Consider the following 11549-nt stretch of genomic DNA (forward strand, 5'->3'; position numbering starts at 1 on the left):
AGTATCAGTAAAAGTTATTAAGAACATTGGAAATGGGTTTCTAAACAATATTTGAAAGTGAAGTTGTCTTATATGTTTAAAGAAAGAGAGAAAAGGAAAATCAGGACTACCAAAGTAATTGCTTAATTGCTATTTCAGCTTGCTCTTGTAACTTCCAGCTAGCCCATTGGAGAAGAACAGCAATCCTTATTCAGATGTAACTTTGGCCTTTTCCAGGTTCTAGGTAAGCTCATGCTTAGAGACTATTTCTGTGTCTACCACCTTGTTGCTCTATTGGAGATACATGGCCGTTCGTAGGACTCACTGATCTGAAAACTGCAGTTTTGAGCCAACCCCGGGCAAAGCAAAGTCCCTGTGAGATTGTGGTGTCTAATCTGGCAGCAGAGTGCTATTAAGGCAGAGTTGCTTTGGAGCTTGAAGCCGCAGAGTGCTAGCTCTGAGCTGAACAGCTGGGGGACAGCACTCAAGCACCAAGCTCAGGACTCACAGTGGCAGGGTGCTAGCCTTGAGCTGGAGAGCTGAGGGACAGTGCCCAAGCCCTGAGTTCAAGTCCAGCAACTAAGCAAGTGAATTGCCAATGGGACATTTATCCCTGTGTGGGGAAACTCTACTGGGACACGACGCAGAAAGCCTCTGCTTGGATGGCAGAGATGGTGTCAGATCTTAGTCACTTGTGCTTGGCCGATCAAATTAATCAGAGCCGGGAGGTCATAGAATAGTTTGTAAGCATGCCTTACTAATGCCCGTGCCTTTCATAACTGGGCAGGAACTTGTCAATCTTCTGTGATAGTGGATAGTTTAAAGCCCTAATTGAGCAAAATTTTTATTTATTTATTTATCTATTTATTTTTGACACCAGCCACAAATTCAGGAAAAGTTTGTGGATTTGAGACTTGTGTCTCTATTAATCTGTTTAGATCTGACAACTGAAGCATTGTTAAGGTTGCAGAAATTTAGTTCCCCAGACAATCAAGAAAAGGCTTTTGCAAATGGGTGCTATGTAACTACACTATTGTAGCCAAAGATGGTTTGTGCAGTTGTTAAATGTCAAATATGATCTCTAGTTTGGAGTAAATTATTATTCCTGATATCTAATCCTTGCAATCCCTAATAAACAGGCTAGGCTTTTTAAGGTCCCTGGTCAAGCACAGAGACAACGCCCCTGAGTCAGCTTGAAGAAGTCACAGAAGCCGAATCTCCGCCCATCTATCCCCTTTAGATGAAGGGACCAGTCATTTTTGGAAAGTGAGACAGGATATGAGATATTAGAGATAGTGAAAAGAATAGAAATTGCACTTGTGTTTCTTTTAAAATAAAGGCGGGGGATATGTCGGGAGCAAGAGTGGAAACAAACTGTACTTTGATTTGCATCAGATAATTGCTTGATTGTCTCATTGTTTTTTGGCCTTCTCCTGTTCAATTGATCTGAGATTTACCATATGAATGTAACCCTCAACAGCTCCCTGATTAACGATCTGGATGTAACACCTGGGAGGGCCCTGGTCTCCGGAGGGGATAAAAACCTTGTGTTAAGAATAAACGGGGCAGTTTCTGCTTGGGCTGCAGACCTCCTGGACCCGATGTGTTTGTCTCTCTTCTAATTTTTCCAGTCCCTGCCCCTTATTTCAGGAACCCCAATTTGCTGCCGGGAGACCCCGGCACTCTATTTTTATTCATTTCTTGGATCCTGTTCCTTATGTTTCTACTGGCTAAGGCTTTGACCTTAATAAATAACCAAGTGGACAATGAGGACAAGTGCTATTTTTCTTTAACAGCTATTTTGGTTTCCTTAGCATCTACTGCCACACCTTCCTCATAAGTTGACATGCCCTCAGATACTAACACCTAGCAGTGCCAACTATGAGTACCACACACTCCTTTGGCTGTTGCATAAAGAGCTACCTGAGATCATGCTCAGTTCCAGACCAACCTACAACTCAGTTTACCTGCCCTCTCGTCTCTAATCACATTCTTACTTACACCACTGAGATCCCAGCAGGCCTCACCTGAATATACATAGTTTTCTTAGGAACTATAAATTCCTATTGTGCAGAGTATTTTCTTTCCCCCCTCCTCCAAATTGTGGGGCAATCCTTACAACTCAGAGACTTTCTTTGCTCCATAATCATTTTATTCTAGATTTTTGCCCATCAAGGACAAAATTTCCATCCCCTAGTGAACTGATCCATACTGTTACAAAGAAAATATTATGACTAAACAAAGATATATTAAGAGAAAAATAACTGATCATGTCAAATAGGCAACACTTAAATTCAGTCTCATTAGCTCAAAAGTAGTGGATCTTACACCTAGCTGGGGTTTATAAGCACCTAGGAAGGGATTTAAAATAGCTTTGCTGGGACTCCAGCATAGACAATGACAATCCCTGGAGCTAGTTATTTTGCAAAGGTGTCCAGATAATTCTAGTATATGGCCAGAGTGAGAACCCTTGGTCTAAAGGATGGATTCCTAATGATAGAACAATAGTATGCATATTTCCTACTTCTCTGCCTCAAAAGTGTTGCGGATGGTAAGTGTTAGATACTAATTCCTCTGTCTGACAGCCCAAGGTGCTCCAGGGCCTAGATTTATTTAAAATTTCATGGGGGCCAAGATGTCATTTTGAAGTATACTATTTTAAAAGGGAAGGATGTGAAACGCTCATGGAATGTAAACTTGCTAGAGACACTTGGGCTTCATAAAGCTTTATAACTTATTATAAAGTTATGATCCTCAATATGATCACCTATTTTTGGGATGAATACTTTCTGGAAATAATTTTATAGTTTACATACTTTGGTGCTCTGCTTTGAATAGCCATGCTGATTGTTTAACATTATAGGATCTTATAGACTGGAGTTGGAAGCAGGCTACTATAATTTCTAAAACTATTCTTGCCCTCATCCTCCCATAATGATCATAATTAAAGTCCAATATTAGAAACACTTGAAACTTAAAATGAGTTTCTCACTACAAGCCAGGCCTAAGTTGTACTGATCTCTAAGGAGTCCTTAGTTATGTTAAGGAAATGACTAGAACCAAGACTAATCATTCAAGCAGTTTGACAAGTAGTTTCTGAGCTATCTATCCTAAAGTGGTAGGGTGTCTGCAGTGGGGAAATGAGCAGCCTCCCCATTAATTTTGCTGCCCCTTCTGAAGGAAGATAAAGTGGAGATTTAACAAATCTAAGAGTCAGCTAGGCATTCATGACTCACACCTCTAATCCTAGCTACTTAGGAAGCTGAGATCTGAGGATTGTGGTTCAAAGCCAGCTCATGCAGTAGGAAAGTCCCTAAGAGTCATATCTCTAATTAAGTACAAAAAAAACCTAGAAGTAGAGCTTCTGCTTAAAGTGGTAGAGCACTAAACTTGAGACAAAAAGCTTAGCACCCAGGCCCTAAGTTCAGGTCCCAGTACTGGTACAAAGATAAAAATTAAGAGAAACATAATTAAAAGCAAGTGTAAGCTGGGTGCTGTGGCTCACACCTATAATCCTTGTTACTTAGCAGGCTGAGATCTGAGAATCATGGTTTAAAGCCAGCTGGGTAAGTAAAGTTCATGAGACTCTTCTCTCTAATTAACCACCAGAAAACCAGAAGTGTCCATTGTGGCTCAAGGGGTAGAGCAGTACCCTTGAGCTGCAGAACTCAGGGACAGTGCCTAGACCCAGAGTGCAAGCCCCACAACTGACCCAAAAAAAGTGTCACATGGGCTTGCCATAGATGTAAGTAAAAAAAAAATCTCTCCTTCTAGAGAATCAGGAAGGACACTGCTCTCTCACATCCACCAAACTTTCATTGGAGATATTTATTTTAGAAAATTAAATATTTTTGTGTAACCAGATGCCTTATGCAAGAATCTTCTTTGAATATAAAACCTTCCATGGAAAGGGAAATACCCTAAATACCCTAATGTCTAGTCAGTCTTATGATTTTGGTATGATTTCATTTATCACCTAGGTACCCTCCATGTCAATTAGGCACATGTTACAGAGAGAAAACCCCTGCTTTGTGGAGAGGGATGAAACAGGAGGCATTTGGGATTCCCAAAGAAGACAGGATCCAAGTGAGATGTGACTACACAACAGCACTGGGCACCTACAAAGGAAAGTATTGAGAAGACAGGGAAGGGTAATCTCTTTTCACTGACCAGGACAGAGGAAAAACTCACAAGGATAGTGGCCCTCTTTGGCTAGCCCGAAACCACTGAGGTCTTCAGAGCAGGCAGGATGTGTGGCTAACCTAGTTTTAATGCCATTCTTCCACACCTAGATACTTACAGGAAGAACTAGCAACCGAGGGCTTACCTTTGCCTCTGAGTGCTTTGTACCTCTATTGAATCTCTAAAATACTCTATGGAAATCAGGGCTTTAGGGTCTAACTGTGTGTGAAAGAGAATAAATGCATAAGGAATTAAGGAATCATGTATTAACCTCGAACATGAATGCAGAAAACCTTTTGGGATGGCCATATTTTCCACCAAAGTGGCATTTAAAACCCCTGTCAGGAGCAAACACTCACTGCGAATTTCGTCTGCCTGGCGAATCCCCTGAAGAGCCTTCTGAATGCTTTGGCTGTCTTGTCCTGTAGTCAGGACGACCCCTACAGGTAGGCCACGGCTCCGAAGAGCACTTGCCACTTGATTGGCTGTATGCACCCAAATGTCTTCATCCGACGAAATGACCCCAGCATGAGCCCACTGGAAATACTTCATGACAGTTACAAGCACTCGGATCGGAGAAGGGAGTATCCTAGAAAAGGTCGGGTAGTTATTCTTATTGTCTAATTCATAATTCACACAAGCCCAGGAGAAAATCCCTTTGTCCCAGCTGTTTCCTAGGAGCGAGGCTGCTTCACAGTAGCCAGGATTGGCAGGTCCAATAAATCCTGAGGCCATCTGGTGGTAGGAAATGAAACTGGAGAGAGCCCTCGATGTCTGGCAGTCTTCACTGAGAATCACATATTCAAATGAGGGACTCTGGTCAAACAGTTGGTCCCGGTTGATTCTCTCAATTGCCAATGCAGCAGCAACCTCAGGCAAGGCCTTGGAGAACAAAGGATCACAGGTCCAAGGGCCCACTATTCCTATCTTGTAGGGCAGTGCCCACACCTGCTGCAAGAGAGATGGAAGGACCAGGAGGCACAAGAATCCCTGGAGACTGGAAGATGTAAAGCCATAGTTTCCCGACAATCTTCTGGGAACCACAAACCAGAACATAAGGCGAGGCAAAAGCCAGGGTCCCAGGAACATAACCCTCCTGCTTTCAGCAAGCTAATATTGAGATACTGGAAAGTTGTTCTGCTCTGTTGATGTGAATAATGGTGTTTCCAAATGCCTGTCAATCAGAGAAAAAAGTTTGTTACAGTACTTTCTGTAAGTGCTGCATACTAACTGCAAGATTAGATGCTAATCATGCTGTTTCCGAAGCTTCGAGAAATAGAACTTATGAAAGAATGACATTTTCCTGAACTGAAAGTTTTCCCCAGCTAAAACCTCTCAATACATGTCACCTCCATCCATTGTTTGTACCCTTGCTTCAGTAAGAAGTCTTGAAATTGAAACTCCTTCTCTGCTCCCCATATCCAATTCACCACAAATCATGCTGATTCAATGTTAGTAATATCCACCCACTTCATAGTGTTGGGAAGACTATGTGAGCATTGTAGTAGTCATATTATGATCATTATTATAGTTTTCAATATGCCCATTCTCTCCCCTGTACTGTCCTATTAGCAAGAGAGGGCTGAAAACAGATAATGGCAATGCTGAATAAGAATAGCTATGACAGAGGTAGCCCAGACAGAGGCAGGCAGGAAAGATTACCTAAATCCAGATCCAAGAGGAGAGGAGAGGAGGGGAGAGGAGGAGACAGGAGGGGAGAGAAGTGGAGAGGGGAGAGAGGAGAAATGAGAGGGGAGAGGGGAGAGGGGAGAGGAGACAGGAGCACTAAAAGGCTTCCAGACAAAAAGAATAATATGTGTGAAAAAAAGACCAGAGCTTAAGATATATGTGCAAGGTTAGATCCTCAGAATTGCAGATCATTCATTTTGCTTAAGTCAATGATATCTGCCATGATATCAGCATTTAATCCTATAGATGGCAATTATAAGAAAAGAGAAAGTATTATTTGATTTCAATTTTAAAGGATCATTCTAGGAACAATGTGGAGAATGTACTGGAATAAGGCAAGACTAAAAGCAAGATGACACGTTTGGAGGCACAACAGTAAAATGATGAGAGACCCAGAGGAATTAAGATAAATTTCTCCAGAATTAATTATGTAAAAGAGAAAATGCTGAGAACCCACCATACCTAAAGGTCAGTCAGCAATATAAGAGGTTATAATGAGTTCAGAAAAATAAAAATATCCAAGAGACAAGAATCTTTTACAATTAAAAGATGAAACTTAGACAGGGAGTTTGGCCTAGTGGTAAAGTGCTTGCCTAGCATGCACGAAGACCTGGATTCAGTTCCTCGGTACCACATACATAGGAAAAAGCCGGGAGTGGTAGAGCTCTAGCCTTGAGAAAGCCCAAAGACAATGCCCAGGCCCTGAGCTGAAGCCCAGGACTGGCAAAAAAAAAAAAGAAAGAAACTTTAAGGATGGTAAATGATCAACAACAAATTCTACTTAGAAGGCAAGTAAGCTGAACTGTAAATTCTCAGAAAGTACAAAGCTAGAAGTTCATGGATTATAATATCACAATAACCAAAAGAATAAATGGGAATTGATGAAGTCAGCAGTGAAGAGACTTCTTTAGGTAACCTATGATATCCTTTGTCTAACTCTTACTTTTCTTCCTTCCTTCCTCCCTTCCTTCCTTCCTTCCTTCCTTCCTTCCTTCCTTCCTTCCTTCCTTTCCTTCCTTCCTTCCTTCCTTCCTTCCTTTCTTCCTTCCTTCCTTCCTTCTTTTTTGCCAGTCCTGGGGCTTGATCTCGGGACCGGGGCACTGTCCTTTGAGCTTTCTCAAGGCTAGAGCTCTAAAACTTATGCCACAGTTCAACTTCCACCCTTTTCTTTTTCTGTTTTCCTTTTTGTTTTGTATTGTTTTGTTTTTTGCAAGGCCTAGAGCTTGAACTCAGGGCCTGCGCACTGTTCTTGGACACAGGTTGCTCAAGGCTAGTGATCTGCCATTTGAGCCACACTGCCACTTCCAGCTTTTTCTGAGTATGTGCTATTGAAGAATTGAACCCAGGGATTCATACATGCTAGGCAAGCACTCTACCACTAGGCTACACCCCCACTTCCAGCTTTTTCTATGTATGTGGTACCGAGGAATTGAACCCCAGGCTTTGCACATGCTAGGCAAGCCCTCTACCACTAGTCCCTGCTCCTGCCCCCCTTGCTTTACTTTGCAACTCCACTTTTTTTTGCAACTCCACTTTTCTTATGATACAATAAAATTAATTTAGTTTGTCAGACATACATATTACTTATTATGTATTGACTCTATTACTTGGAAAGTGTTGTTTCTGTTGTTTGGAATTCACTCCTTCCTTTTCTCTTGCTCTGCTTCCACATTCTCTTGATAAACTCGACCCTAAAGACCCAAATGAGGTTTTGCCTGCTTTTAGCTGCCTTAGTTAGCTTCTCTACAATGAGTTCTTTGGGTCTTTATCTTTGTTTTATACATAAGATCATTAGAGTATGTTTCCCTGATAATAAATTGTATTTCTAGAATAGGTTGTTTCAAGGCTACAAAATGATTTAATAGCTCTGAAGTTCTAGGTTGTCATGTTTCCAGCCACAAGAGTGACCAACAATGAGGGGGAACTCTGGGAGAACAGAGCTCGCTAGAGTAGGAATTTCTAGAGAGTCTATTTATAGCCCTAATGACTAGCAAAATGCCCTGCAGATTGTAGGTGAAATGAATAACACACTTTAACTCGACCCAAGGTTACAAATAACCTCAGTAGGTATAATAAGAAACAATTGCTTCAGAGAGATGTTAGTGACAAAAATCCTTAGTAAATACTTAATTCTAATCAAATACCCAAATAACTGCAGTTCTCCCTTCAGGGTTGATAGCACACGTACACACTAGTCAAGACCCAATCTGGTTGTTGTCAACAACAATTCTATCCTGTCCTAAGTCCTGTTGGATCTTATCTTGATTATCATCCCTAATTTTGTAAGAAACTCTTTCTCAAAAACCAATCCTGAATACATCTGTGAAATCTTAGAGATTCATCACAATAAGATGCCCAACATTTACATACAAGTAAATGCTGGTTTTAATGAGACACAACAAAATTTTTGAGGAGGAAACAACCCCACAAAAATAATATAACCCAGAGACTAATGGCTGTGTGGACTGGAATGATAACTTTCCACTTTACTCAAAGAAAACTGTGGTGTAAAAGGTAATGTAACTATTCTTCCCCAAAACAGATCTGAGTGGCTAGAATTACAGGGATGAGCCACCACCACCCAACTACTCAGAAGGATGAGTTCTACACCAAGCAGGAAAGTCCATGAGACTCTTATCTCCAATAAACTAATCAGAAAAAGCCAAAAGTGGTGCTGTAGCTCAAGTGGTAGAGGGCTAGCCTTGAGCACAAAGAGGCTCAGGGATAGTGCACAGATCCTGAGTTCAAGCCCTAGGACCAACAAAAAACAAACAAACCCCAACAGATCAGACCTGTATGCAGGGTTGAGAGCATGTAAGTGAGATACAAGATAACATGGATGGTGGGGACCACAAGCTGAGCTCTAGTGAAGAGCCACACTCTTCTCTTCCCAGCTTTCTCCAGCAGCAGTCATTTCTCTGTTAAGACCAAAGTTGGTAGCCACAATAGGAGAGGTCTCTGTTCCCAACGTATACTGTAACAAAAGTACTGAAGGTATTGAGCTGTATTATATCTGTCCTTATAAGGTCCTAGAAGCCACTAAAATGGGCTAGAGGGAGGATAACCCCATGAGAGGAACAGACCCCTATGCACAGCAAAATGAAGATTGTTCAATACAATGGTAAATACAGTTTGGAGAATGACAGTCTTTGGAGGACATCCTCCAATTCTCCATTTCTCTTTCTTTTGTAAAATGGAGGTAAATGTGATCCTTTGGAGAGAGGGGATTATAGAAGTTATAATGCTAAGTACACAATTGTCTTTCTGGTTCTTCCCTGCTCTTTGGAAATTGATTGGATTGCACTGGGAATCAGAAAGTGAGGGTTCTAAGCTGGGCACTGTGGCTCACACTTGTAATCCTAACTACACAGGAAGCTGAAATCAGAGAATCTCGGTTCAAACCTGAGCACTAAAGAACCTGAGACTCTTATTTCCAATTAACCACTAGAAAACCAGAAGTGGTGCTATGGCTCAAGGGGTAGGATGGTAGCCTCGAGCTGAAGTACTCAGGGTCAGCACCGAGGCCCAGAGTTCAAGCCCAACAACTGACAAAAAAAAGAAAGAAAGTGAGGGTCCTGAATCCCCTTCTATTAGGTCACATCATAGGACTTCACTTCATAGGTCCCTCCACCATAAGGTCTGTCTTTTCTTTCCCCTAAAATCTATGCTAAGAGCTATAAATCTCCTCCTTCTCAGATATATCATGATCTAGGACTTCTAACTTCTTCCAGGAAATTACTTTTGAAAACCTTTGCCCTCTTAACTACTTTCCAAGTTCATTCAACATTCCCTGGTCTTTCTCCTCTAATTAGCTTCTTACTAGAGTTAGAAATGCCCAAGTCATTTCCACTTATTTCTCTCTGATCGACTTAGTTCTGATTGCAATTTTGACCTATAATCTTCTGTAAAGACCCTATGATAGAAGGCCCACTTTCTCCTTCAATCATGGAACTACGACATACTGAAAGCCTGTATACCTGAAGTTTTCATTGTTCATGAACTACATATTGAGAATGTGATCTGTGCTAGGACAGTAACTACAAGGAGAGGAATAGAGTGACTTGTCCAAGAAGTATCAACAGGAAAATCAATCATCTACTTCAGGAGGAAGGGAGAATCAACACACGTTTGTGTGTAAGGTGAAATTTGTATGTTCCTTGTTTGCTTTTGCTTATGATTCTGCCTCTGGTGCTTTTGCATTCTACTTGGCACATAATATGTGCTCAATAAGCATTTGTTGAACAAGTGGTGAAAACGAAGCTTGGAACACAGATGAATGTGTTAAAATACTATGTTCTTGACAAGGCTGTTTTAGACCTTGATCAGAACTCACTTGGCAAAATTGTTCAGTCAGTAAAGTTTGCTTTCAAAGTTCTATCCTAATTTTCTCTGCCCTCTCCATTACTAGAGAGAAAAACATCTGTAGAAAAAAAAGCACTCTTAAATAATCTGTACTGTTTCGTAAATAAATAATATTATTTAACACTTTTCATGGCTTTTCCCAATTGACAGTGTTTTTTAATAGAAAGGGAGCAATTTTATAGAAAAAAAACTTATCCTTTCGGGAAAACAGAAAAGATAGGAAGACAGATGGCAAGACAAGGCAGAGCAGGGGGTGGGAGGAGAGGGGAATGGAAAAGGAAAGGAAGGTAAAGGAAAGGAAAAGATGAATGAAAAGGGAAAAGGAAGGAAAAGATGGAGAAAGGGAAGGGGAAGGAAAAGAGGAATGGGAAAGGGAAGGAGAAGAAGGAAAGGGTAGAAAACAGAAGGAAAAGTAAAAGGATGTCCTAAGCCTTCATCTGCTGGTTTGTATTTCAAGATAAAATGATAAAGCTTTTATATAAAAGACATTGTCTATTGACTTCAAAGGAAGCTAGTCGAAGGCTTCCTTCGGGTTAATTGAAAACATGGACATAAATAAAATGTGAAAAGTATGAAATTTGGGGAATAGAATACCATTGACCCTCAGTTATTCAGAAGCTGTTGCCTAGGTAACATGGGTACAAACAGCTGCCTAGGATCAAGCTTCCATGGGCAGTAGTGGGCGAGCAGAGATGCATCATTTCATTTCAGGTAACTTTTACAATCTAGTAAAAAAGCCTGATTTCACAAGGAAAGCTCTATTCTTTAAGCATATACCAAGAAAGTCCATGACAAATGGCTCTCAGAGAAATGGCTCCTCATTCTAACTTGACTTCTATGAGTGATTGACCTTTACTGTTACAGCCCGAATCAAGTTAACAGTGTAAAAGAGCATAAGGAAAAAATGAAAGAAGGAAAAAGAAAAGCTTGAAGCCCAACTCTTGATTTAAAACTGTCTTCCAGCCTTTTTCTCCCCTTCTTTACTTCTTTCCCTTTCATTCTTTCATTTAAAAAAATATATAGGGTAGTAAAAAAAAAAGTATCTCAGGTAGAGTTTGAGCTCAAGGGTGAGCTCTGTTTGCTCATAGGACCATCATTCTTTTTCTATTTATTGTATTTTATTGTCAGGGTAACGTAAAGATGGGTTACAGTTACATTCATCAGGAAGTGTGGGTACATTACTTCTTGAACATTGATACCCTTCTCATGTTTTGTCCCCCTTTCTCTCCCTCCACCTCCTATCATTTTGTTTTGCCCCTTCCCTTCCTTATTTCAAATAAACAAATAAACATATATACAATATACCAGGTAACAAAGTCAGATACAGTGACAACATG

At 40.8% G+C, this 11549-nt stretch overlaps 1 protein-coding gene across 1 annotated transcript in view; it reads right to left on the minus strand.

The window, feature by feature from the left end:
* The window catches only part of Gucy2f (guanylate cyclase 2F, retinal), a 106206-nt gene extending 100956 nt beyond the window's left edge, over nucleotides 1-5250 (minus strand). The window contains exon 1 of the mRNA XM_090326943.1: nucleotides 4521-5250. Within this exon, the coding sequence (XP_090183069.1) occupies nucleotides 4521-5250 (730 nt within the window). The remainder of the gene's footprint in view (nucleotides 1-4520) is intronic.
* Nucleotides 5251-11549: the final 6299 nt, after the last annotated feature.

This window comes from Megascapheus bottae, chromosome X (assembly GCF_031878675.1).
Source record: "Megascapheus bottae isolate mThoBot1 chromosome X, mThoBot2.hap1, whole genome shotgun sequence".
In the NCBI taxonomy this organism is placed as follows: Eukaryota; Metazoa; Chordata; class Mammalia; order Rodentia; family Geomyidae; genus Megascapheus; species Megascapheus bottae.